Source organism: Aphelocoma coerulescens, chromosome 30 (assembly GCF_041296385.1).
Source record: "Aphelocoma coerulescens isolate FSJ_1873_10779 chromosome 30, UR_Acoe_1.0, whole genome shotgun sequence".
NCBI lineage: Eukaryota > Metazoa > Chordata > Aves > Passeriformes > Corvidae > Aphelocoma > Aphelocoma coerulescens.
Window position 1 is genome coordinate 410,499 of NC_091043.1, and position 27,676 is coordinate 438,174.

A 27,676-nucleotide genomic window follows, 5' to 3' on the forward strand; every position below is an offset into this window, starting at 1 on the left:
CCCCCGACGGGGCTGGGCCCAGATGTGGCCGCGTCTCCGTCCAGATGTGGCGCCAGCTTGGGTCCCGGTCCAGCTGTGCCCGTGGCTTTGGGTCCAGCTGTGACCCCCCCCCCCCCATTCCGCATCCAGCTGTGCCCCTTCCAGCACCCCCCATTTTGGATCCAGCTGTGACTCCCCCCCCATTCCAGATCCAGCTGTGCCCATGGCTTTGGATCCAGCTGTGCCTGCCCCCATTCTGGATCCAGTGGTGCCCCCCCATTCCAGATCCAACTGTGCCCCCCCATTCCAGATCCAGCTGTTCCCCCAATTCCAGATCCAGCTGTTCCCCCCCATTCCAGATTCAGCTGTGCCCCCCCATTCCAGATCCAGCTGTGCCCCCATTCTGGATCCAGCTGTTCCCCCCCCCATTCCGGATCCAGCTGTTCCCCCATTCCGGATCCAGCTGTGCCCCTCCCCTATTCCGGATCCAGCTGTTCCCCCCATTCCAGATCCAGCTGTGCCCCTCCCCTATTCCGGATCCAGCTGTTCCCCCCATTCCAGATCCAGCTGTGCCCCTCCCCTATTCCGGATCCAGCTGTTCCCCCCATTCCAGATCCAGCTGTGCCCCCATCCCGGATCCAGCTGTTCCCCCCTTCCGGATCCAGCTGTGCCCCTATTCCGGATCCAGCTGTCCCCCCATTCCAGATCCAGCTGTGCCCCTATTCCAGATCCAGCTGTTCCCCCATTCCAGATCCAGCTGTTCCCCCCCCCATTCCGGATCCAGCTGTTCCCCCATTCCGGATCCAGCTGTGCCCCTCCCCTATTCCGGATCCAGCTGTTCCCCCCATTCCAGATCCAGCTGTGCCCCCATCCCGGATCCAGCTGTTCCCCCCTTCCGGATCCAGCTGTGCCCCTATTCCGGATCCAGCTGTCCCCCCATTCCAGATCCAGCTGTGCCCCTATTCCAGATCCAGCTGTTCCCCCATTCCAGATCCAGCTGTTCCCCCCCCCATTCCGGATCCAGCTGTTCCCCCCCCCCCATTCTGGGGCCAGCTGTTAAACCCCCCCCCCCATTCCGGCTCCAGCTGTTCCCCTCCCCCATTCCGGATCCAGCTGTTCCTCCCATTCAAGATCCAGCTGTGCCCCCATCCCGGATCCAGCTGTGCCCTCATTCCGGATCCAGCTGTTCCCCCCCCACCATCCCGGATCCAGCTGTGCCCCTCAAGCCCCGCCCCCTTCCAGGCCCCGCCCCCCGCCCGCCCCTCAGCCAATCAGATCGTTTCTCATGGCGAGGCCCCACCCATGGGGCGAAGGCGCGTGGGCGTGGCCTGGCCGCGGCGCGGACCAATGGCAGCGCGCGTCTCTCCGGGCCAATGGGAGGCGGCGGCTCTGCGGGGCGGAGGGAGCCGGAGCGGCGGCCGGGCCGGGGCCGGTACCAACGGGGGGAACCGGGGGGGGGGGGGGTCGGTACCAACACAGGGAGGGGGACAGGGCCCGGGGACAACCGGGGGGCAACGGGGGGCTGGGGACAACCGGGGAGGGGGGACAGGGGTCGGTTCCAACCGGGGGGAGGGCGGGACCAACCGGGGGGGGGCCCGGAACCAACCCTGTGAGGGGACGGGGCCGGTACCAAGCGGGGCGGGGGGGAGGGAGGGGACGGGGGTCGGTACCGAGTGGGGGTGTGGGGGGAAAATCCTCTTCTGAGAGTGTGAAAGGGGTCAAAATCCACCCCAAAATGGGTCAAAACTTCCGCTTGAAGTGGGTCAAAATCTACTCTGAAACGGGTCCAAGTTTCGTCTTGAAGTGGGTCAGAAATCCACCCCAAAATGGGTCAAAATCCCCCCCAAAATGGGTCAAAATCCACCCCCAAGCGGGTCAAAATCTACCCCAAAATGGGTCAAAATCCACCCCAAAATGGGTCAGAAATCCACCTCAAAATGGGTCAAAATCCACCCCAAAATGGGTCAAAATCCACCCTGGAATGGGTCAGAAATTCACCCCCAAGCGGGTCAAAATCCACCCCAAAATGGGTCAAAATCCACCCCAAAATGGGTCAGAAATCCACCCCAAAATGGGTCAAAATCCACCCAACATGGGTCAAAATCCACCCCAAAATGGGTCAAAATCCACCCCAAAATGGGTCAGAAATCCACCTCAAAATGGGTCAAAATCCACCCCAAAATGGGTCAAAATCCACCCTGGAATGGGTCAGAAATTCACCCCCAAGCGGGTCAAAATCCACCCCAAAATGGGTCAGAAATCCACCCCAAAATGGGTCAAAATCCACCCCAAAATGGGTCAAAATCCACCCCAAAATGGGTCAAAATCCCCCCCAAAATGGGTCAGAAATCCACCCCAAAATGGGTCAGAAATCCACCCAAAATGGGTCAGAATCCACCCCAAAATGGGTCAAAATCTACCCCAAAATGTGTCAAAATCCACCCCAAAATGGGTCAGAATCCACCCCAAAATGGGTCAAAATCTACCCCAAAATGGGTCAAAATCCACCCAAAATGGGTCAGAATCCACCCTGGAACGGGTCAGAAATTCACCCCAAAATGGGTCAAAATCCATGCAAAATGGGTCAAAATCCACCATGGAATGGGTCAAAATCCACCCCAAAATGGGTCAAAATCCATCCAGAACGGATCCAAATCCGTCCTGACGCGAATCCAAATCCACCTCAGAAAGGGTCAAAATCCACCCTGAGACGGGTCCGAAATCCCTCCTGAAAATCCCCAAATCCACCGCGAAACGGCTCCAAAATCCATCTGGGAACGCCTCCAAAATCCCCCCTTTCCCCCCCAAAACAAAACCCCCTGGAATCTGCTCCGTGCCTCCCTCGTCCCCATCCCTCCAATGCCACTGGGCCGAACTGGTCTCACTGGGATTTCTCTGGATGGAAGAGGCGGGAAGCGGATCCAGGAGATCCCAACCCCTTCCCCCCCCCCCCCCCACCTCCCCGGTGCATCCCAGGCTCTGGGAACCTCGGGAATTCCGTTCCGGAGCCGCATCCCTGCTTTTTCCCCCCCTCGGGAAGCCGCCGCCATGCCGCTGTGCCAGCGCGGGGTGAAGGCCGAGGCCGAAGGCTGCGGATTCCCGGCCGGCTGCGGATTGCCGGCCGGCTCCGGGGTCAAGGTGTTCCTGCACTGGAGCGGCGACGAGGACCGGGAACGCTGCCGGGTTTATTCCCAAGGATCCCTCAGCGCTGAGGAAATCTGCATTGACATCTCCCGCAGGATCGGTGAGCGGCGGTCCCGGTTTGCCGAGGGATTCCCTGGTTTGCCAAGGGATTCCCGGTTTTCAGAGGGATTCCCGGTTTTCTGAGGGATTCCCAGTTTTCTGAGGCATTCCCGGTTTTCTGATGGATTCCCAGTTTTCAGAGGGATTCCCAGTTTGCCAAGGGATTCCCAGTTTGCCAAGGGATTCCCGGTTTTCTGAGGGATTCCTGGTTTGCTGAGGGATTCCCAGTTTTCTGAGGGATTCCCGGTTTGCCGAAGGATTCCCGGTTTTCTGATGGATTCCCAGTTTGCCCAGGGATTCCTGGTTTGCCAAGAGATTCCCGGTTTTCAGAGGGATTCCCGTTTTCTGAGGGATTCCCGGTTTGCCGAGGGATTCCCGGTTTTCTGAGGGTCAGGGAATGGGGCAGGGGGGGATCCACTGCATCCTGCCCCGAGGCTGAGGAATTCCCGAGGAACGCCAGATTTACCAGGGAAAACACCAGGAATTCCCAGGGAAAATCAGATTTTCCAGGGAAAACACCAGGAATTCCCAGGGAACACACCAGGAATTCCCAAGGAACACCAGATCCCGACTGGATTCCTTCCCAAGGCTGAGAAATTCCCAGTTATCTGATCCCCAGGGCTTTCTTGGGAATAAAACCCGCTGGATTTTGTGGTTTGTTTTTTGGGAATAAAAACCTGCCGAGTTCAGGTTTACTGGGAATGAAACTGGCTGGGCTCGGGCTCGTTGGGAATGAAACCAGCCGGAATTCTGCTCCTTGGGAATCAAACCAGCCGCGTCCCGGTCCCTTGGGAACAAAACCCCCTCTGGAATTCCTGTTTTTCTGGGAATACCCCCCCATCCCAGCTGCCCTTTCCCATTTTTTCGGGACTCTCCGGGCTTTATTTTTTTTTTTCCCCCCCTCCCGAGGGGTTTTTTTTTGGGAAAACAGGGGTGGGTTGTTTTTTTTTTCCCCCCCATGGAAGATGGGATCTGTGGCATTCCCGGCAGGAATCACCCCGCTCTGCTACAGCCTCTTCGCCCTCTACGACCCCCAGAGCCGGATCTGGCTCCCGCCCAACCACCAGTTCCACATCGGGAAGGACACCAGCGTCAACCTCATCTTCAGGATGAGGTGAGGCCCCGTTCCCAATCCCAATCCCATTCCCAGCCCCATCCCTGAGGGTGGAATCAGGGGCAAACCCCTTGGGAAAGCTCTCCCAGCGGCGTGGAAAAATCCCTTTCCTTCCTCCCGCTCTTCCTCGGTCTCCTTCTCCCAGCGCGGGGGACTCCCAACGGCGGCTCCTTCCAAAGGGTTTTGGGAGCGCCAGGGATCCTAGAAAAGGGTGGGGAAAGGTTGAAATGATCCCGTTCCAGGCTGGAGGAGGCTGCTGCCCTCCGTTCCCGGTTCGGATTCATTCCCTGTGCCCTCGCATCCTGTTTGTTTTGGGAATGCGGCTGATTCCTCCGTGCTCCCAAGGCGTTTTGTTCCTTAAAAAAACCGCCCCAAATCCGCCGATTCCAGCCCGGAATGCGGCTCCCAGCCCCTCTCCTCCTCTCCTCTTCCCGCTCCAGGTATTATTTCCGGAACTGGCACGGCATGAACGACAAGGAGCCGGCGGTTTTCCGGAACGTGCCGCGCCCGGGGGATTCTCCCGAGGAGAAACCGCCCGGAGGAGCTTTACTGGACAGATCCTCCTTCGAGTACCTGTTTGAGCAGGTGAGGGGCTGGATTGGGAAAAAAACGGGATTATTTCCCTCAATCCGGCTGGATTTGGGAAAAAATGGGATTGATTTCCCTCAATCTAGCTGGATTTGGGAAAAAATGGGATGATTTCCCTCAATCCATCCGGATTTGGGGAAAAAATGGGATTGATTTCCCTCAATCCATCCGGATTTGGGGAAAAAATGGGATTGATTTCCTTCAATCCATCCGGATTTGGGGAAAAAATGGGATTGATTTCCTTCAATCCAGCTGGATTTGGGGAAAAATGGGGATGATTTCCCTTAATCCAACTGGATTTGGGAAAAACCAGGATTGATTTCCCTCAATCCAGCAGGATTTGGGAAAAACCAGGATTGACTTCCCTTAATCCATCCGTATTTGGGAAAAAATGGGATTGATTTCCCTCAATCCAACCAGATTTGGGAAAAAACTGGATTGATTCCCCTCAATCCAGCTGGATTTGGGGAAAAAATGGGGATGATTTCCTTTAATCCATCTGGATTTGGGGAAAAAATGGGATTGATTCCCCTCAATCCACCCGTATTTGGCTCAGGATCTCTTTTTCCACCCCCAGGGGTTTATTTAGGGATTAACACCCCCCCTCGAATTTTTCCTTTGGAAAGCTTTTATCCCGCTGGGATTGGGGTGGGATCCTGTCATTCCACGGGATAATTCTTTTAACCTTTTGAGGGGAATTTGATTCCTTTTGGATTTGTAAAACACCAAGCCCCAAAACCCCCCCGGAAAGGAAATCGGCTCGGGGCTGATTTTGGCCCCCCTCTCCCGATTTTCCGACAGGGGAAATTCGAGTTCATCAACGACGTCGCGTCCCTGAAGGATTTCCGGAGCGAGCCGGAGATCCAGAGGTTCAAGAACGAAAGCTTGGGAATGGCCGTGCTGCACCTCTCCCACCTGGCCATCAGGAAGGGCGTTTCCCTGGAGGAAGTGGCCCGGAAGTACAGGTGGAATTCCCGCTTTTCCAGAGGCGTTTTCTCCCCGCTTTTTCCCCCCCTTTTTCCTTCCTCGTTTCCCTCGCTCCGGGGAAGCCGCGTTTTCCTCCCTCGCCGCCGGCGCGTCCCGACCTCTTCCCAGCCGAGGGTTTTCCAAGGGCTTTCCAAGGGTTTTCCAAGGATTTTCCAAGGGTTTTCCAAGGGTTTTCCAAGGGCTTTCCAAGGGCTTTCCAAGGATTTTCCAAGGGTTTTCCAAGGGTTTTCCAAGGATTTTCCAAGGGCTTTCCAAGGGTTTTCCAAGGGTTTTCCAAGGGTTTTCTGGGTGGTTTATTCCAAGGGTTTCCTCAGAGTCTTCCAAGGATTTTCCAAGAATTTTTGGAGGGTTTTTTGAAGAATTTTTGGAGGGTTTTCCAAGGGTTTTCTGGGTGTTTTATTCCAAGGTTTTTCTCCATTTTCCAAGGGTTTTCCAAGAATTTTTGAAGGGTTTTCCAAGGGTTTTCTGTGTGGTTTATTCCAAGGATTTCCTCAGAGTTTTCCAAGGGTTTTCCAAGAATTTTTGGAGGGTTTTCCAAGGGTTTGTGGGTGTTTTGTTCCAAGGTTATTCTCAGAGTTTTCCAAGGGTTTTCCGGGAATTTTTAGAAGGTTTTCCAAGGGTTTTCTGCGTGGTTTATTCCAAGGGTTTCCTCAGAGTTTTCCAAGGGTTTTCCGAGGGTTTTCCAAGAATTTTTGGAGGGTTTTCGAAGGCTTTTCTGGGTGGTTTATTCCAAGGGATTCCTCAGAGTTTTCCAAGGGTTTTCCGAGGGTTTTTTGAGGTTTTTCCCGCCGTTTTTTGGCAGCTTCAAGGACTGCATCCCGCGCTCCTTCCGCCGCCAGATCCAGCAGAACAACTTCCTGACGCGCTTCCGGATGAAGAACGTCTTCCGCCGCTTCCTGCAGCACTTCCAGCGGCACACGGTGGCCGCCGGGAAGCTGTCGGAGCGGGACGTGATGTACAAGTACCTGGCCACCCTGGAACACCTGGCTCCCGGATTTGGGAGTGAGCTTTTCCCGGCCTTTTCCCTGGAAACGGCGTCCGAAGGGGAGAAGGGGCCGCCCTGCGCCAACGGGAGCCGGGAGCGGCCACCGGTCCCGAGGGATTTTCCGGTCACTCACCACGTCCTGGTCACCGGCACCGGAGGGATCCAGTGGCGGCCGGTGGCCGGAGAGGTGGGTTGGGATGAGGTGGTTTTGGGATGAGCCATTCCCGACCCAAATCCCGTTTTTTTTCCCCTCAGTTTGCGGTGCTGGAGCGTTCCTCGAGTTCTTTTTCCAGTTCCTCCCAGTTTGCCTGGAGCCTTTCCCAGAATTCCCATCCAAATCCATTCCCACACCATCTCCTCCTCAGCTTGGGCATCCCCAGACACCCCAGAAGCCCCAATCCCACCCCAAAACCCCCCCAAATCCATGTAGGATCACCTCAAATCCCACCTGATCCCAAAGCTCCTTTCACAGACACCCCAGAAGCCCCAATCCCACCCCAAAACCCCCCAAATCCATGTAGGATCACCCCAAATCCCACCTGATCCCAAAGCTCCATCTACAGACACCCCAAAACCCCCCAAATCCACATGGGATCACCCCAAATCCCACCTGAGCTGATCCCAAATCTTCTCCCCTCAATCCCTCCATCCCCAGACACCCCAAAACCCCCAAATCCACGTGGGATCACCCCGAATCCCACCTGATCCCAAAAGCCCCAATCCATCCCATCCCAACTTTGCGCTCCCGCGCTTCCCCTCAGCCTCCAGCTCATCCCAGTTTCCCCAGTACCCACCTCCCCACCCCAAACCCTTCCCAGCAGCAGGAAGAACCTGGAATTCTCCCCACAGAGCGTGGAAAACTTCTCCCAGCGTGGATATTTTGGGAGGAAAAGTGGGAATAAGGAGCCGGAGGCGCCGCCGGCCGAGCCCCAGTGGTGCCATTTCTGCGATTTCCGGGAAATCACCCACGTGGTGGTCAAGGATTCCAGGATCTGCATCCACCGGCAGGACAACGAGTGCCTGGTGGGTGGGGATGCATCCCTCGGATGTTGGGATCATGGAATTTTTCTTCCCGGATGGGGAAGAGGCAGCGCTGGGAAGAGCGAGGGTTTTTATGGGAGTTTTTGAGGTTTTTCCAAGGGTTATCCAAGGGTTTTATGGGTGTTTTATTCCAAGGGTTTTCTGAGAGTTTCCCAAAGGTTTCCCAAGAGTTTTCTGAGAGTTTTTTGAGGGCTTTTTGGGAGTTTTCCCAAAGGTTTTCCTGAGGGTTTCCTTAGGGTTTTCCATGAGTTTCCTGAGGGTTTTCCATGGGTTTTATGAGGGTTTTATGAGGGTTTTCTACGGGTTTTCCACGGGTTTCCCGAAGGTTTTCCATGGGTTTTATCAGGGTTTCCCGAAGGTTTTCCATGGGTTTTATGAGGGTTTCCTGAGGGTTTTCCATGGGTTTTATCAGGGTTTCCCGAGGGTTTTCCATGGGTTTTATCAGGGTTTCCCGAAGGTTTTCCATGGGTTTTATGAGGGTTTCCTGAGGGTTTTCTACGCGTTTTATCAGGGTTTCCCAAGGGTTTTCCATGGGTTTTATGAGGATTTCGAGAGGGTTTTCCATGGGTTTTATGAGAGTTTCCTGAGGGTTTTCCCTGGGTTTTATCAGGGTTTCCCGAGGGTTTTCCATGGGTTTTATGAGGGTTTCCTGAGGGTTTTCCATGGCTTTTATCAGGGTTTCCCGAGGGTTTTCCATGGGTTTTCTGAGGGTTTTCTGAGGGTTTCCCGAGGCCTTTATGAGTGGCTTTTTCCCCAAGAGTTTTCCAGGGCTTTTCTGAGAGTTTTTTGAGGGTCTCCTGAGGGTTTCCCGGGAGCTTTCCGAGCGTTTCCCGCTCTCCTCCCCAGGAGGTGCAGCTGCCGTGCCCCGGGAGCGCGCTGTCCCTGGTGTCGCTGGTGGACGGATATTTCCGGCTGACGGCCGACTCCAGCCATTACCTGTGCCACGACGTGGCCCCGCCGCGGCTGCTGCTGAGCCTGCACCACGGCATCCACGGGCCCATGCAGTGAGTGCGGCTTCCCTGCGACCCCGGGATCATCCCGGATCCCTGGGGATCATCCCGGATCCTGGGGGATCATCCCGGATCCCTGGGGGATCATCCCGGAGCTGTTCCGCGTCCTCGGGGTGGTCCCTGGCTGTTTCATCTCCTTTGGGTTCATCCCGAGCCATTCCCTCTCCTCGGGGCTCATCCCAAATCATTCCCTGTCCTCAGGGCTCATCCAGGTGTCCTCAGATTCATCCCAAATCATTCCCTGTTCTCGGGGCTCATCCCAAATCATTCCCTGTCCTCAGAGCTCATCCAGGTGTCCTCAGATTCATCCCAATCCATTCCCTGTCCTCAGAGCTCATCCAGGTGTCCTCAGGGCTCATCCCAAATCATTCCCTGTCCTCGGGGCTCATCCAGGTGTCCTCAGATTCATCCCAAATCATTCCCTGTTCTCGGGGCTCATCCCAAATCATTCCCTGTCCTCAGAGCTCATCCAGGTGTCCTCAGGGCTCATCCCAAATCATTCCCTGTCCTCAGGGCACATCCAGGTGTCCTCAGGGCTCATCCCAAATCATTCCCTGTCCTCAGGGCTCATCCAGGTGTCCTCAGATTCATCCCAAATCATTCCCTGTCCTCAGAGCTCATCCAGGTGTCCTCAGGGCTCATCCCAAATCATTCCCTGTCCTCAGAGCTCATCCAGGTGTCCTCAGGGCTCATCCCAAATCATTCCCTGTCCTCGGGGCTCATCCAGGTGTCCTCAGATTCATCCCAAATCATTCCCTGTCCTCAGAGCTCATCCAGGTGTCCTCAGGGCTCATCCCAAATCGTTCCCTGTCCTCAGAGCTCATCCAGGTGTCCTCAGATTCATCCCAAATCATTCCCTGTTCTCGGGGCTCATCCCAAATCATTCCCTGTCCTCAGAGCTCATCCAAGTGTCCTCAGGGCTCATCCCAAATCATTCCCTGTCCTCAGGGCACATCCAGGTGTCCTCAGGGCTCATCCCAAATCATTCCCTGTCCTCAGGGCACATCCAGGTGTCCTCAGGGCTCATCCCAAATCATTCCCTGTCCTCAGGGCTCATCCAGGTGTCCTCAGATTCATCCCAATCCATTCCCTGTCCTCAGAGCTCATCCAGGTGTCCTCAGGGCTCATCCCAAATCATTCCCTGTCCTCAGGGCTCATCCCGGTGTCCCTGGAGCTCTACCAGAGCCATTCTATGTCCTTTAGATTCATCCCAAATCATTCCCTGTCCTCAGAGCTCATCCCAAATCATTCCCTGCCCTCAGAGCTCATCCCAATCCATCCCCTGCCCTCGGGGCTCGTCCCAATCCATGCCCTCCCTCCCTTTTCCAGAGAGGAGTTCGTTTTTGCCAAGCTCCGCCGGGAAGAGCCGGAGGAAGGGCTCTACATCCTCCGCTGGAGCGTCCTGGATTTCAACCGGATGATCCTCTCCGTGCTCAAGAGGAGCCAGCAGCAGGTAGGGACGCGATTCCCAGCTCGGAATTCCCGGGAACCGCCAGCTCTGGGAGCTTTGTGCCTTCAACTCCTGCCTCGATCCCGCTTTTCCAGGCTCCTGGAACACCGGGGGCCTTCAAGTACCGGCAGTTCCGGATCCAGAAGAAGGGGGATTCCTTCGTGCTGGAAGGCTGGGATCGGGAATTCCCGACCCTGCGGGACCTCCTGGATGTGCTCAAGGGCTGCACCCTCAGATCCGGAGAGGAAAACTTCACGGTGAAGAGGTGCTGCCCTCCCAAGCCAGGAGGTGAGGACAGGGATCATCCCTCGGGATCGGGAACAGCCGGAATTCCTGGGATTTTCTGTGCTCTGACTCCCGGGATTCACTGGGGGAGGTGCAGGGAATCCACTCTGCTTTCCTGGGATTCACAGGGATGGAGGGAGCCCTGCTTCCCTGCGATTCACCCTGGGAATGAAGGGACCAGCTCTGCTCTCCTGGCATTCTCGGGGAGCTCACGGGGTTCCCATTCCCTCTTTTCCCAGAGATCTCGGACCTGCTGATCACCAGGAAGGCGAAGGATAATGGGAAGCAGATCCTGAACCTCACCCAGCTCAGCTTCCACCAGATCCGCAAGAACGAGATCACGCAGGTGCTGCTTTCCCGGGATTTCCGCTGCTCCGGTTTCCTGGGATTCACTGGGGGAGGTGGAGGAATCCTCTCTGATTCCTGGGAATTTCACTGCTCTGATTCCTGGGATTCACTGGGGGAGGTGGAGGAATCCTCTCTGATTCCCAGGAATTTCACTGCTCTGATTCCCGGGAATTTCACTGGGGGAGGTGGAGGAATCCTCGCTGATTCCCAGGAATTTCACTGCTCTGATTCCCGGGATTCACTGGGGGAGGTGGAGGAATCCTCTCTACTTTCCTGGGATTCTTGGGAATGGAGGGATCAGCTCTGCTTTCCTGGGATTCCCTCCAGATCCCAGGATCCTCCCACACCCCTGGCCCAGCCAGCAGGATGGATTTGCTGTTTCCTCCCTTCCCTTTCCAAGGAAAAAGGAGGGAAAAACCCCCATGGAAGCGGCTTTTTCCCACACTGGGACGCAGAGGGAAGTTCCAGATGAGAATTCCCACATCCCCAAGGTCCAACAGCTCCCGTTTTTCCCCCTTTTCCCAGCGGGCCCACCTAGGCCAGGGCACCCACACCAACATCTACGACGGGGTCCTGAGCGTCTGCGGGAATTCCGGGAATTCCGGGAACGACGACGAGGCCGAGTATTTTTCCACGGAGCAGAACAACAACAACAGCCGGGAGCTGCACGTGGTGCTCAAAGTGCTGGATCCCAGCCACAGGGACATCGCCCTGGTGAGCCCTTCCCGGGATTTGGGGGAAAACATGGATTTGGGGGGGTGGGATAGGGATCCAAAAGGGGCTGGAATTTGGCTCCCAAAGCCTGGGATGGGGCTCCAAAAGGGGCTGGGATGGGGCTCCAAAAGGGGCTGGAATTTAGCTCCCAAAGCCTGGAATCGGGCTCCAAAAAGGGCTGGGATTTGGCTCCAAAGGGGGCTGGGATGGGGCTCCAAAGGGGCTGGAATTTGGCTCCCAAAGCCTGGAATTTGGCTCCAAAAGGGGTTGGGATGGGGCTCCAAAAGGGGCTGGGATGGGGCTCCCAAAGCCTGGGATGGGGCTCCAAAAGCCTGGGATGGGGCTCCAAAAGGGGCTGGGATGGGGCTCCAAAGGCAGCTGGAATTTGGCTCCAAAAGCCTGGGATGGGGCTCCAAAAGCCTGGCATGGGGCTCCAAAGGGGCTGGAATTTGGCTCCAAAAGGGGCTAGGATAGGGCTCCAAAAGGGGCTGGGATGGGGCTCCCAAAGCCTGGGATGGGGCTCCAAAGGGGGCTGGAATTTGGCCCCAAAGGGGGCTGGGATGGGGCTTCAAAAGGGGCTGGGATGGGGCTCCAAAAAGGGCTGGGATTTGGCTCCCAAAGCCTGGATGGGGCTCCCAAGCCTGGGATGGGGCTCCAAAAGGGGCTGGGATGGGGCTCCCAAAGCCTGGGATGGGGCTCCAAAAGGGGCTGGAATTTGGCTCCCAAAGCCTGGAATGGGACTCCAAAAAGGGCTGGAATTTGGCTCCCAAAGCCTGGAATGGGGCTCCAAAGGGGGCTGGAATTTGGCTCCCAAAGCCTGGAATGGGGCTCCAAAAAGGGGCTGGAATTTGGCTCCCAAAGCCTGGAATGGGGCTCCAAAAAGGGCTGAGATTTGGCTCCCAAAGCCTGGAATGGGGCTCCAAAAAGGGGCTGGAATTTGGCTCCCAAAGCCTGGAATGGGACTCCAAAAAGGGCTGGAATTTGGCTCCCAAAGCCTGGAATGGGGCTCCAAAAAGGGCTGAGATTTGGCTCCCAAAGCCTGGGATGGGGCTCCCCGGAGCTCTCCGGCCCCTCCGGAATGCCGGGATGCCCGTGCCATTCCCGCTGTCCCCACAGGCGTTCTTCGAGAGCGCCAGCCTCATGTCCCAGGTGTCCCACGTGCACCTGGCCTTCGTGCACGGCGTCTGCGTCCGCGGCTCCGAGAGTAAGTCCGGAACATTCCCGGCCCCTTTTCCCGCCCCAATCCCGGGGGATCATCCCGGATTTTCCCCGCAGACATCATGGTGGAGGAGTTTGTGGAGCACGGGCCCCTGGATGTGCTGCTCCGCAAGGAGAAGGGCCGGATCTCCGTGGGGTGGAAAATCACCGTGGCCAAGCAGCTGGGAAGCGCCTTGAGCTACCTGGTAATTCCAGCTGGGAATTCTCGTGGATGTCCTGCAGTGCTTCCCCTCCATTTTCCAAGGAAATAACCCCATTTTGGGGATTATTCCGCCTTTCCTGCAGCCCATTCTCGCTCTTTCTTCCCCGTTCCGGGAATTCCAATCCTCCACGGATTCATTTTGGGGCTGGGAAAAGCGAGGGATGGGGATGGGATTCTGAGCAGGGAGTTGGGAACAGGGCTGGAAAAGCCCTTTTTATCCTTTTATTCCCTGTTTTGGGTTGATTTCGGAGCGAAATCCCGAGACAGGGAGGTGAAATTCCAGCCAGGAATTCCAGCTTCTATATCCCAAAGGCTTTGCCTTGCCCTGTGGCATCGCTGGGATCTTTCCCAATATTTTTTTTCCCAATATTCGCTTATTATTGGGAAACTGTGGGAATTTTTCATTGGAAAAATTGTTACTGGAACATTTATGATGGGAAAACTATGGCGATTTTTTAATGGGGAAATTTATTACTGGGAAATTTATTATGGGAAAATTATTACGGGAAAAAATGTTAATGGGGCAATTTATTATGGGGAATTTTATTATCAGAAAACCGGAAAATATTCACAATAAATAAACAATAATAGATTTTGGGGGGGGGAAGGGGGGAATGGAATTGGGAAAAAAATTCCCAATTTTCCCCTTTCCCTCTGCTTTTCCCAGGAGGATAAGAACCTGGTGCATGGGAATGTATGTGCCAAGAACATCCTGCTGGCCAGGAAAGGGCTGGAGGACGGATCCGTGCCCTTCGTGAAGCTCAGTGATCCCGGGGTCAGCTTCACGGTGCTCTCCCGGGAAGGTACGGGATCATCCCGGCCTGGAATGGGGCAGGGATGGATTTCCGGGGGGAAAATCCAGGATCCCACCGTTTTATATTAAATATCCCGTGGTTTATGCCTTTAATAGCTCATATTTTATACCTTTAATATCCCATATTTTTATATTTAATAGCCTATATTTTACACCTTTAATATTCCATAGTTTTGTATTTAATACCCTACATTTTCCACCTCGAATATCCCACGTTTTTCTATTGAATATCCCACATTTTCCGCCTCGAATAGCCCACATTTTTCTATTGAACATCCCACATTTTCTGCCTCAAATAGCCCACATTTTTCTATTTAATACCCCACATTTTCCACCTCGAATAGCCCACATTTTTCTATTGAATATCCCACATTTTACGCCTTGAATATCCCATACTTTCATACTCGATATAAATACCTAAAAATATTTCATTCCCACCCCATCCCAACACTTCTCCCGTGGGATTCTCCCCTCAGAACGCGTGGACAGAATTCCCTGGATCGCCCCGGAATGCGTCCGGGATATCGGGAACCTCACCACAGCCGCGGACAAGTGGAGTTTTGGGACAACACTCCTGGAAATCTGCTTCGATGCCGACGTCCCACTGAAGGAGCGGACACCCTCCGAGGTGATTCCTGCTGTTTTCCTCATTCCTGCCTGGATTTTAAGGTTGGAGAGTGAGGTTTTTTTGCCTCGGTTTTCCCGCAGAAGGAGCGTTTTTATGAGAAGAGGCACCGGCTACCGGAGCCTTCCTGCCGGGAATTGGCCTCGCTGATCTCCCAGTGCCTCAATTACACCCCTGTGGAGCGTCCGTCCTTCCGGACCGTCCTGAGGGATCTCACCCGGCTCCAGCCGCACAGTGAGGGAAAAATCCCGGGGTTTTGTGGGGGAAAGGGGCGTGAGGGATCTCACCCGGCTCCAGCCGCTCCGTGAGGGACGGGAAGGGGAAAATCGCGGCATTTTGTGAGGGAAACGGGGAAAATCCCGGTGTTTTGTGGGGAAAAGGGGCGTGAGGGATCTCACCCGGCTCCAGCCGCGCTGTGAGGGAAAAATCCCGGGGTTTTGTGGGGAAAAGGGGCGTGAGGGGATCTCACCCGGCTCCAGCCGCGCTGTGAGGGAAAAATCCCGGGGTTTTGTGGGGAAAAGGGGCGTGAGGGGATCTCACCCGGCTCCAGCCGCACAGTGAGGGAAAAATCCCGGGGTTTTGTGGGAAAAAGGAGCATGAGGGATCTCACCCGGCTCCAGCCGCGCTGAGGGAAAAATCCCGGTGTTTTGTGGGGGAAAGGGGCATGAGGGATCTCACCCGGCTCCAGCCGCGCCGTGAGGGACGGGAAGGGGAAAATCGCAGGATGTTGTGAGGGAAAGGGGGAAAATCCCGGGGTTTTGTGGGGGAAAGGGGCGTGAGGGATCTCACCCGGCTCCAGCCGCGCCGTGAGGGGTGGGAAGGGGAAAATCGCGGCATTTTGTGAGGGAAAAATCCCGGGGTTTTGTGGGGAAAGGGGGCGTGAGAGATCTCACCCGGCTCCAGCCCCACAGTGAGGGGCGGGAAAGGAGGAAAATCCCGGGGTTTTGTGGGGAAAATCCCGGGGTTTTGTGGGGGAAAGGGGGGAAAAATCCCGGTGTTTTGTGGGGGGAAGGGGCGTGAGGGGATCTCACCCGGCTCCAGCCGCTCCATGAGGGAAAATCTCGGGGGTTTGTGGGGGAAAAGGGGCGTGAGGGGATCTCACCCGGCTCCAGCCGCGCTGTGAGGGAAAAATCCCGGGGTTTTGTGGGGGAAAGGGGCGTGAGGGATCTCACCCGGCTCCAGCCGCTCCGTGAGGGACGGGAAGGGGAAAATCGCGGGATGTTGTGAGGGAAAGGGGGAAAATCCCGGTGTTTTGTGGGGAAAAGGGGCGTGAGGGATCTCACCCGGCTCCAGCCGCACAGTGAGGGAAAAATCCCGGGGTTTTGTGGGGAAAAAGGAGCATGGGGGATCTCACCCGGCTCCAGCCGCGCTGTGAGGGGCGGGAAGGGGAAAATCGCGGCATTTTGTGGGGAAAAATCTCGGGGTTTTGTGGGGGAAAAGGGGCGCGAGGGATCTCACCCGGCTCCAGCCCCACAGTGAGGGGCGGGAAAGGAGGAAAATCCCGGGGTTTTGTGGGGAAAAATGAGCGTGAGGGATCTCACCCGGCTCCAGCCACTCCGTGAGGGGCAGGAAGGGGAAAATCGCGGGGTTTTGTGGGGAAAGGGGGCGCGAGGGATCTCACCCGGCTCCAGCCGCTCCGTGAGGGAAAATCCCGGGGTTTTGTGGGGAAAAGGGGCGTGAGGGGATCTCACCCGGCTCCAGCCGCACAGTGAGGGAAAAATCCCGGGGTTTTGTGGGGAAAAAGGAGCATGGGGGATCTCACCCGGCTCCAGCCGCGCTGTGAGGGGCGGGAAGGGGAAAATCGCGGCATTTTGTGAGGGAAACGGGGAAAATCCCGGTGTTTTGTGGGGAAAAGGGGCGTGAGGGATCTCACCCGGCTCCAGCCGCGCCGTGAGGGACGGGAAGGGGAAAATCGCGGGATGTTGTGAGGGAAAGGGGGAAAATCCCGGTGTTTTGTGGGGAAAGGGGGCGCGAGGGATCTCACCCGGCTCCAGCCGCGCCGTGAGGGAAAATCTCGGGGGTTTGTGGGGGAAAAGGGGCGCGACGGATCTCACCCGGCTCCAGCCGCTCCGTGAGGGGCGGGAAGGGGAAAATCGCGGGGTTTTGTGGGAAAAATCCCGGTGTTTTGTGGGGGAAAGGGGCGTGAGGGGATCTCACCCGGCTCCAGCCGCGCCGTGAGGGGCGGGAAGGGGAAAATCGCGGGGTTTTGTGGGAAAAATCCCGGTGTTTTGTGGGGAAAGGGGGCGCGAGGGATCTCACCCGGCTCCAGCCGCGCCGTGAGGGAAAATCCCGGGGTTTTGTGGGGGAAAGGGGGTGTGAGGGATCTCACCCGGCTCCAGCCGCTCCGTGAGGGGGGGAAGGGGAAAATCGCGGCATTTTGTGAGGGAAACGGGGAAAATCCCGGTGTTTTGTGGGGGAAAGGGGCGTAAGGGGATCTCACCCGGCTCCAGCTGCGCCGTGAGGGGCGGGAAGGGGAAAATCGCGGGGTTTTGTGGGGGGAAAAGGGGGGAAATCCCGGTGTTTTGTGGGGGAAAGGGGCGTGAGGGGATCTCACCCGGCTCCAGCCGCTCCGTGAGGGGCGGGAAGGGGAAAATCGCGGGATGTTGTGAGGGAAAGGGGGAAAATCCCGGTGTTTTGTGGGGAAAGGGGGGAAATCGCGGGATTTTGTGGGGAAAAGGGAGATGAGGATCCTTGAGGGGTTGGGGATGTGGTGGTGGGGTGGGGTAGGGGGAAGAAGGGGGAAAAGGCGGTGGGGAAAGAGGCATGAGGGGGAAAAGGGGAGAAAAAGGTGGGAAAAGGGAAGAAAAGAGAGAGAAAGGTTAAAAAAAGAGGGGGGAAAAGTCAGGAAAAAGTTATAAAGGGAGAGGGAAAAGGGAGAAAAGGAAAAAGGTCGAGGGGGAAAAAGGGCAAAAAAGGGGGAAAAAGGTAATAGAAAAGGCAAAAGAGAGGGAAAAAAGGAAAACCCAAGGTCCTTCCCAGACCTCGTGGACATCACCTCGGTAAATCCCGACTTCCCCGTGTCGGATCCCACGGTCTTCCAGAAGCGGTACCTGAAGAAAATCCGGGAGCTGGGGGAGGTCAGTGGCGTCCTGAATTCCAGAATTCTGGGCCTGGGGAAGCTGGGGGAGCTCCTTTCCCTGTCTGGATCCAAAATTCCACATTTTAATCCCTATTTCCACTCTTCAACCCCTTTTCCCTGCTGATTTTGCCCTCCGTCCCCCAACTTTATTGCCCTCTCTGGATTCTCCCGGCACAGGGAAACCCCAAAACCTCCTCTCCGTGGCCAAAACAATTCCCAAAAAACTCCCTTGCAGGGCCACTTTGGGAAGGTGAGCCTGTGCTGCTATGACCCCACCAACGACGGCACCGGGGAGATGGTGGCGGTGAAATCCCTGAAATCCGGGAGCAGCCCCCAGCTCCTGAGCTCCTGGAAGAGGGAAATCCAGATCCTCAAGACCCTGTACCACGAGAACATCGTCAAGTACAAGGGGTGCTGCAGCGAGCAGGGTGAGGGAAAATCCCACGGGATTTTCCAGCTCCAGATCCGGTGTTTGGCCATGGAGAGGCTAAAAAACCCCAATTCCCACATTTTTTGGTCGGGAATCGCTGTCCTGGAATGGATTTGGGGTTGTCCCCAAATTCCCATGAGGATGAGGGACATCAAGGGGGGTCAGAGGGGGACATGGGACTCAATCCATGTGGGATTTTCCAGCTCCAGATCTGGTTGTTAGAGGCTAAAAAACCCCAATTCCCACATTTTTTTGGTGGGAAATCTCCGTCCTGGCAGGAATTTGGGGGTGGTCCCCACATTCCCAGGTGTTTTTTCCAGGGGACAAGGTGGTGCAGCTGATCATGGAATACGTCCCGCTCGGAAGCCTCCGGGAATTCCTGCCCAAGCACCCCCTGAGCCTGTCCCACCTCCTGCTCTTTGCCCAGCAGATCTGCGAGGTGAGCCCAGAATGGGGCTGGATCCCAAAAAAAAAGGGATTATTCCCAAAAAAACGGGGCTGAACACCTCAAAAGGGGAGGTTATGGCCCCAAAATGTGGCTGAATTCCCAAAAAAATGGGGTTGAATGCCTAAAAATGGGGGTTACAGCTCCAAATATGGCTGAATCCCCAAAAAATTGGCGTTGGACCCTTTGGAAATGGGGCTGAATTCCCAAAAATGGGGTTGACACCTCAAAATGGGGCTGAACGCCCCAAAATGTGGCTGATTCCCAAAAAATAATGGGGGCTGAACCCCCCCAAAAACAGGACTGGCACCTAAAAATGGGGCTTAATTCCCAAAAATGTGTCTGATTCCCAAAAAAAAAGAGGGCTGAACCCCCCAAAAAACAGGACTGGCACCTAAAAATGGGGCTTAATTCCCAAAACGGGATTGAATTCCCCCAAAATCAGGGCTGAACCCCTCAAAAAACGGGACCGCCACCCACAAAAGCATCCTATCCCCAGAGGAAAACCGGGCCAGACCCCCCCAAAACCCCTCCCACCTGCCCCGAAAACAACTCAAACCACCCCCAAAACCCCCCTCTAAACCTCCCAAACCCAGCTGCAACCCCATTTCCTCCGCCAGGGCATGGCGTACCTGCACTCCCTGCACTACATCCACCGGGATCTGGCAGCCCGGAACGTCCTCCTGGAGAACGAGCACGTGGTGAAGATCGGCGACTTCGGCCTGGCCAAGGCCGTGCCCGAGGGACGCGAGTATTACCGGGTCCGGGAGGACGGCGACAGCCCCGTGTTCTGGTGAGGGGGGATTCCCGGGATCCGCCGGGAACGGGGCGGGAAAATGGGGAGGGGAACGGGGCAGGGGAGCGGCGGCTCCGATCCGGGATCCGCCGGGAACGGGACGGGGAAAATGGGAGGGGAACGGGGCAGGGGAGCGGCGGCTCCGATCCGGGATCCGCCGGGAACGGGACGGGGAAAATGAAGGGAACGGGGCAGGGGAGCGGCGGCTCCGATCCGGGATCCGCCGGGAACGGGGCGGGAAAAGGGGAAGGGAACGGGGCAGGGGAGCGGCGGCTCCGGTCCGGGATCCACCGGGAACGGGACGGGGAAAATGGGGAAGGGAACGGGGCAGGGGAGCGGCGGCTCCGATCCGGGATCCGCCGGGAACGGGACGGGGAAAATGAAGGGAACGGGGCGGGGGAGCGGCGGCTCCGATCCGGGATCCGCCGGGAATGGGGCGGGAAAATGGGAAGGGAACGGGGCAGGGGAGCGGCGGCTCCGGTCCGGGATCCGCCCGGAACGGGACGGGGAAAATGGGAGGGGAACGGGGCAGGGGAGCGGCGGCTCCGGTCCGGGATCCGCCGGGAACGGGACGGGGAAAAGGGAAGGGGAACGGCGCAGGAGAGCGGCGGCTCCGATTCGGGATCCGCCGGGAACGGGACGGGAAAATGGGAAGGGAACGGGGCAGGGGAGCGGCGGCTCCGATCCGGGATCCGCCGGGAACGGGGCAGGGGAGGGGCGGCTCCGATCCGGGATCCGCCGGGAACGGGGCAGGGGAGCGGCGGCTCCGATCCGGGATCCGCCGGGAACGGGACGGGAAAATGGGAAGGGAACGGGGCAGGGGAGGGGCGGCTCCGATCCGGGATCCGCCGGGAACGGGGCAGGGGAGGGGCGGCTCCGATCCGGGATCCGCCGGGAACGGGACGGGGAAAAGGGGAAGGGAACGGGGCAGGGGAGCGGCGGCTCCGATCCGAGATCCGCCGGGAACGGGACGGGGAAAAGGAAAGGGGAACGGGGCAGGGGAGCGGCAGCTCCGATCCGGGATCCGTCGGGAACGGGACCGGGAAAAGGGGAGGGGAACGGGGCGGGGGAGCGGCGGCTCCGATCCGGGATCCGCCGGGAACGGGACGGGGAAAAGGAAAGGGGAACGGGGCGGGGGAGCGGCGGCTCCGATCCGAGATCCGCCGGGAACGGGACGGGGAAGAGGGGAAGGGAACGGGGCAGGGGAGCGGCGGCTCCGATCCGGGATCCGCCGGGAACGGGACGGGGAAAATGGGGAAGGGAACGGGGCAGGGGAGCGGCGGCTCCGATCCGGGATCCGCCGGGAACGGGACGGGGAAAATGGGAGGGGAACGGGGCAGGGGAGCGGCGGCTCCGATCCGGGATCCAACGGGAACGGGACGGGGAAAAGGGGGAAGGGAACGGGGCAGGGGAGCGGCGGCTCCGATCCGGGATCCGCCGGGAACGGGACGGGGAAAAGGGGGAAGGGAACGGGGCAGGGGAGCGGCGGCTCCGATCCGGGATCCGCCGGGAACGGGACGGGAAAATGGGGAGGGGAACGGGGCGGGGGAGCGGCGGCTCCGATCCGGGATCCGCCGGGAACGGGACGGGGAAAATGGGAGGGGAACGGGGCAGGGGAGCGGCGGCTCCGGTCCGGGATCCGCCGGGAACGGGACGGGGAAAAGGGGAAGGGAACGGGGCAGGGGAGCGGCGGCTCCGGTCCGGGATCCGCCGGGAACGGGACGGGGAAAAGGGGAGGGGAACGGGGCAGGGGAGCGGCGGCTCCGATCCGGGATCCGCCGGGAACGGGGCGGGAAAATGGGAAGGGAACGGGGCAGGGGAGCGGCGGCTCCGGTCCGGGATCCGCCGGGAACGGGACGGGGAAAATAAAGGGAACGGGGCAGGGGAGCGGCGGCTCCGATCCGGGATCCGCCGGGAACGGGACGGGGAAAAGGGAAGGGGAACGGGGCAGGAGAGCGGCGGCTCCGATCCGGGATCCGCCGGGAACGGGACGGGGAAAATGAAGGGAACGGGGCAGGGGAGCGGCGGCTCCGATCCGGGATCCGCCGGGAACGGGAAGGGGAAAAGGGATGGGGAACGGGGCAGGGGAGCGGCGGCTCCGATCCGGGATCCAACGGGACGGGGAAAATGGGAAGGGAACGGGGCAGGGGAGCGGCGGCTCCGATCCGGGATCCAACGGGAACGGGACGGGGAAAATGGGAGGGGAACGGGGCAGGGGAGCGGCGGCTCCGATCCGGGATCCGCCGGGAACGGGACGGGGAAAAGGGGAAGGGAACGGGGCAGGGGAGCGGCGGCTCCGATCCGGGATCCGCCGGGAACGGGACGGGGAAAATGGGAGGGGAACGGGGCAGGGGAGCGGCGGCTCCGATCCGGGATCCGCCGGGAACGGGACGGGGAAAATGGGAGGGGAACGGGGCAGGGGAGCGGCGGCTCCGATCCGGGATCCGCCGGGAACGGGACGGGGAAAATGAAGGGAACGGGGCAGGGGAGCGGCGGCTCCGATCCGGGATCCGCCGGGAACGGGACGGGGAAAATGAAGGGAACGGGGCAGGGGAGCGGCGGCTCCGGTCCGGGATCCGCCGGGAACGGGACGGGGAAAAGGAAAGGGGAACGGGGCGGGGGAGCGGCGGCTCCGATCCGGGATCCAACGGGACGGGGAAAATGGGAAGGGAACGGGGCAGGGGAGCGGCGGCTCCGATCCGGGATCCAACGGGAACGGGACGGGGAAAATGGAAGGGGAACGAGGCAGGGGAGCGGCGGCTCCGATCCGGGATCCGCCGGGAACGGGACGGGGAAAAGGGGAAGGGAACGGGGCAGGGGAGCGGCGGCTCCGATCCGGGATCCGCCGGGAACGGGACGGGGAAAATGGGAGGGGAACGGGGCAGGGGAGCGGCGGCTCCGGTCCGGGATCCGCCGGGAACACGGAGGGGAAAAGGGAAGGGGAACGGCGCAGGGGAGCGGCGGCTCCGATCCGGGATCCGCCGGGAACGGGACGGGGAAAATGAAGGGAACGGGGCAGGGGAGCGGCGGCTCCGGTCCGGGATCCGCCGGGAACGGGACGGGGAAAAGGGGAAGGGAACGGGGCAGGGGAGCGGCGGCTCCGATCCGGGATCCGCCGGGAACGGGACGGGGAAAATGGAAGGGGAACGGGGCAGGGGAGCGGCGGCTCCGATCCGGGATCCAACGGGAACGGGACGGGGAAAATGGGAGGGGAACGGGGCAGGGGAGCGGCGGCTCCGATCCGGGATCCGCCGGGAACGGGACGGGGAAAATGGGAGGGGAACGGGGCAGGGGAGCGGCGGCTCCGGTCCGGGATCCGCCGGGAACGGGGTGGGGAAAAGGGGAAGGGAACGGGGCGGGGAAAGCGGCGGCTCCGATGTCCCGGGCGCTTCCAGGTACGCCCCGGAGTGCCTCAAGGAGTGCAAGTTCTACTACGCCTCGGACGTGTGGTCCTTCGGGGTGACGCTCTACGAGCTGCTGACGCGCTGCGACGCCGGGAGCAGCCCCCCGGCCGTGAGTGCTGCTGGGGGGTTCCCGGGCTTTAGGGGGATTCCTGGGTTTTGGGGGGGTTCCTGGGTTTTAGGGGGATTCCTGGGTTTTGGGGGGTTCCTGGGTTTTAGGGGGATTCCTGGGTTTTGCGAGGATTCCTGGGTTTTGGGGGATTACTGGGTTTTGGGGGGTTCCTGGGTTTTAGGGGGGTTCCTGGGTTTTGCAGGGATTCCTGGGTTTTGGGGGGTTCCTGGGTTTTAGGGGGATTCCTGGGTTTTAGGGGAGTTCCTGGGTTTTAGGGGGGTTCCTGGGTTTTGCGGGGATTCCTGGGTTTTAGGGGGGTTCCTGGGTTTTGGGGGGTTCCTGGGTTTGGGGGGGTTCCTGGGTTTTAGGGGGTTCCTGGGTTTTAGGGGGTTCCTGGGTTTTGCGGGGATTCCTGGGTTTTGGGGGGTTCCTGGGTTTTAGGGGGATTCCTGGGTTTTAGGGGAGTTCCTGGGTTTTAGGGGGGTTCCTGGGTTTTAGGGGGATTCCTGGGTTTTCTTGGGGTTTAAGGGCGGGGTTGTGGTGGGGTTTTTTTTTGTTTTTTGGTTTCCCCTGCAGGAATATGGGGGGGGGGGGGGGGGCGGGAAACAAACCCCAAAAAATTCCGTGGAATGGTGGGGAAGAAACCCCCCCAAAAATTCCATGGAACGTGGGAAAAAAATTCCAAAAAATCCATGGAATGGGGTGGAAAAAAATATCCCGAAAAATTCCATGGAATGGTGGGGAAAAAAAAACCTAAAAAATCCGTGGAATGTGGGGAAAAAAAAACCCCGAAATATTCCATGGAGTCGTGGGGAAAAAACCCAAAATATTCCATAGAATGTGGAGAAAAAAATCCCAAAAAATTCCATGGAATGGGGAAAAAAAACCCCAAAAAATTAATGTGATGTGGGGGAAAAACCCTAAAAAAAAAATCCATGGAATGGGGTGGAAAACTCCCCCCCGGGGGGGGGGGGGGGGGGGGGAACCCAAAAAAATTCGCGGAGAGATCCCGAATTTTGCCTTTTCCCCCCCCAGAAATTCCTGGAGCTGATCGGGGCCACGCAGGGGCAGATGACGGTGCTGAGGCTGATCGAGCTCCTGGAGAGGGGCAGGAGGCTCCCGATGCCCCGGGATTGTCCCTGCGAGGTGGGAAAAGGGGGAAAAGGGGCTTGGGAAAGGGGGAAAGGGGGAAAAGGGAGTGGGAAAAGGGGGAAAAGGGGGTTGGGAAAGGGGGAAAAGTGGGAAAAGGGGGTTGGGAAAGGGGGAAAAGGGGATTGGGAAAAGGGGGAAAAGGGGGTTGGGAAAGTGGGAAAAGGGGGAAATTGGGATGGGAGGAGGGGGAAAATGGAGGGGGAAGAGAGAAAAGGGGGAGGGAAGGGGAGGAGGAAAAGTGGGGAAGGGGAAAAGAGGGGAAAGGGGAGAAAAGGAGGGAAATCGGGAAGAGAAGGAGGAGAAGTGGGGGAGAGGAAGAGGAAAAATGAGGAGGGGGAAAATGGGGAAGAAAAGGAGGAAAATGGGGAAGAAAACGGGGAAGAAATGGAGGAAAGTGGGGAAGAAATGGGGGAAAAATGAAAGGAGGAGGAAAATGGGGAAGAAAAGGAGGAAAAATGGGGAAGAAAAGGAGAAAAAATGAAGAAAGGAAGAAAAACTAAGAAGGAGGAAAATGTGGAAGAAAAGGAGGAAAATGGGGAAGAAAAGGGGGGAAAATGAAGAAAGAAGGAGGAAAACGGGAAAGGAGGAGAAGTGAGGGAAAAGGGGAGCAGGAAAGTGGGAAGGGAAAGCACGGGAAGGGCTGCACATTCCTGGGGGGCAGAGGAGGCAGAGGGGAGGCTGGGGCTGCTTTTCCCAGGCTTTTCCCAGCTTTTCCCAGGCTTTTCCCAGCTTTCCCAGGCTTTTCCCACGGTTTCCCAGGGTTTTCCCGGGCTTTTCCTGGGCTTTTCCCAGCTTTTCCCAGGCTTTTCCCAGGCTTTTCCCAAGCTTTTCCTGGGCTTTTCCCAGGGTTTTCCCAGGGTTTTCCCGGCTTTTCCCACGGTTTCCCAGGGTTTTCCCGGGCTTTTCCTGGGCTTTTCCCAGGGTTTTCTGGGCTTTCCCCAGGCTTTTCCCAGGCTTTTCCCATGGTTTCCCGGGCTTTCCCCAGGCTTTTCCCAGGTTTCCCAGACTTTTCCCAGACTTTTCCCAGGCTTTTCCCAGGCTTTTCCCAGACTTTTCCCGGTTTTCCCGGGCCTTTCCCGGTTTTCCCAGGCTTTTCCCGGGTTTCCCAGACTTTTCCCAGACTTTTCCCAGGTTTTCCTGGACTTTTCCCAGGCTTTTCCCAGGCTTTTCCCGGGCTTTTCCTGGTTTTCCCGGGCTTTTCCCGGGTTTCCATGGCTCCTCCCCTCGCAGGTTTACCGGCTGATGAAGAACTGCTGGGAGGCCGAGGCCTCGTTCCGCCCGGCCTTCCCCAACCTCATCCCCATCCTGAGGAATTTCCAGGAGAAGTATCGGGCTCAGGCGCCCTCGGTCTTCAACCTCTGCTGAGGGGAGGGGGGAATTCCCGAAAATCCCCTGGAATCGGGAGCGGGGGGAAAAAGAACCCCAAAAATCCCCTGGAATGGGGGAGGGGGAAAAGAACCCAACAAAAATTCCGTGGAAACCCCCGAAAAAAAATCCATGGAAGGGGGCGGGGAAAAAACCCCCAAAAAATTCCATGGATACCCCCAAAAAGAAATCCCTGGAAGGGGAAAAAAAAGAACCCCAAAAATTCTGTGGAATGGGGGGGAAAAAACGCAAAAATTCCGTGGAAACCCCCCAAAAAGAAATCCATGAAAGGGGGAAAAAAACCCCCAAAAAATCCATGGAAACCCCCAAAAAGAAATCCATGAAAGGGGGGGGAAAAAACCCCAAAAACTTTATGGAAGGGGGGGAAAAAAAAGCCTCCAAAAAATTCATGGAAGTGGGGGAAAAAAATCCCCAAAAAATTCATGGAAGTGGGGAAAAAAAAACCAGCCAAAAAATTCATGGAAGTGGGGGGAAAACCCCAAAAAATTCATGGAAGTGGGAAAAAATCCCCAAAAAATTTATGGAAGTGGGGAAAAAAACCCAAAATTCTATGGAATGTGGGAAACCCCCACAAAAAAATTTTATGGAAGGGGTGGAAAACCCCCCCCAAAAAAATCCATGGAATGGGGTGGAAAATACCCCAAAAAAATCCCACGGAAAAGAGGGGGAAAAAAACCCCAAAAAATCCATGAGATGGAGGAACCCCCCCCCCCCCAAATTTCCATGGAATGGGGGGGGAAAACCCCAGAAAATCCATGGAATGTTGGGGAAAAAAAACCCCAAAAATGCCACGGAAGGAGCAGGGGACGCCCAATTCCGGATCCAAACCCCCCCAAAAAACCCCGGATTCGCCCCAAAATTCCCGATTCCCCCACCCCAAACACTGAACGAGATTGGGGCCGGAGGTTTTGGGGGAAAAGGGGTGGATTTTGGGATTTCGGGAATTCTGGAATTCTTGCCTTATTCCCAATCCCATCCTCTCTCCGGGGCAGGGGGAGGGGCTGGATCTCCTTCCTTCCCACCAGGATTTGGGGCCTTTTCCCAAAAAAAAAAACCCCCAAAACAACCAAAAAAACCCCAAAAAATGGGAATTCTGAAAAAAAAAAAAAAACAAACCACAAAAACCAAACCCGTGGCACTTTATTGGGATTTTGGGGGAATTCCCAAAAAATTCCCAGTTATTTATTGCCTGCTGTGCCCCCCCCCCCCCCCCTTCAGGATTTGGGGGAAAATCCCCTGGAATTGGGGGCGGGGGATGGGATGGGGGGGGGATGGATCCCTCTGGAATTCGGGGTTTTGGGGGATCCGAAGGGGGATCCCAAATAAAGGATGGGAAAAATCTCCCAGATCCCTGTTTTGGGGCGTGGGGGGGCTGCGGGGCTCTCTGGGGGATGTTTGGGGTCTCTGTAGGGGATAATTTGGGGTCTCTGTAGGGGATGTTTTGGGGTCTCTGTAGGGGTTTTTAGGGGTCTCTATAGGGGATGTTTTGGGGTCTCTATAGGGGGTTTTTGGGGTCTCTATTTGGGCTATTTTGGGGTCTCTGTAGGGGTTTTTAGGGGTCTCTATAGGGGCGTTTTGGGGTCTCTGTAGGGGATGTTTTGGGGTCTCTATTTGGGCTATTTTGGGGTCTCTATAGGGGATGTTTTGGGGTCTATTCAGGCTATTTTAAGGTCTCTGTAGGGGTTTTTAGGGGTCTCTGTAGGGGATATTTTAGGGTCTGTATAGGGGTTTTTAGGGGTCTCTATAGGGGATGTTTGGGGTCTCTAGGGGTTTTTAGGGGTCTCTATTCGGGCTATTTTGGGGTCTCTCATGGGGTTTTTAGGGGTCTCTATAGGGCTTTTTAGGGGTGTCTATAGGGGTGTTTAGGGGTCTATTCGGGCTATTTTGGGGTCTCTGTAGGGGTTTATAGGGGTCTCTATTTGGGCTATTTTGGGGTCTCTAGGGGATATTTTGGGGTCTCTATTTGGGCTATTTTAGGGTCTGTATAGGGGTTTTTAGGGGTCTCTATTTGGGCTATTTTGGGGTCTCTGAGGGGTTTTTAGGGGTCTCTCTAGGGGATGTTTTGGGGTCTCTATTTGGGCTATTTTGGGGTCTCTGTAGGGGTTTTTAGGGGTCTCTGTAGGGGTTTTTAGGGGTCTCTCTAGGGGATGTTTTGGGGTCTCTGTAGGGGTTTTTAAGGGTGTCTATTAGAGGCGTTTGTGGGTCTCTGTAGGGGATATTTTGGGGTCTCTGTAGGGGTTTTTAGGGGTCTCTATAGGGGATGTTTTGGGGT

The 27,676-nt window shown here is 57.2% G+C and overlaps 1 protein-coding gene across 2 annotated transcripts; it reads left to right on the forward strand.

Moving 5' to 3' along the window:
- Positions 1-1,352: 1,352 nt before the first annotated feature.
- On the forward strand, positions 1,353-26,745 carry TYK2 (tyrosine kinase 2). Of its 2 annotated transcripts, none has more exons than XM_068997961.1 (24): positions 1,353-1,407; positions 3,020-3,223; positions 4,213-4,336; positions 4,777-4,921; positions 5,726-5,889; positions 6,714-7,083; positions 7,746-7,919; positions 8,784-8,941; positions 10,277-10,400; positions 10,493-10,685; positions 10,922-11,028; positions 11,556-11,744; positions 12,861-12,948; positions 13,020-13,147; positions 13,832-13,967; positions 14,455-14,606; positions 14,687-14,837; positions 17,583-17,680; positions 17,918-18,110; positions 18,433-18,551; positions 19,178-19,350; positions 22,749-22,866; positions 23,902-24,012; positions 25,249-26,745. In XM_068997961.1, the coding sequence occupies exons 1-24, from the start codon at positions 1,353-1,355 to the stop codon at positions 25,381-25,383; spliced, it is 3,609 nt and encodes a 1,202-aa protein (XP_068854062.1). In that variant the 3' UTR covers positions 25,384-26,745. The 2 variants fall into 2 exon arrangements, with proteins under 2 accessions (XP_068854062.1, XP_068854061.1); XM_068997960.1 differs by having other exon boundaries at positions 1,367-1,411.
- Positions 26,746-27,676: the final 931 nt, after the last annotated feature.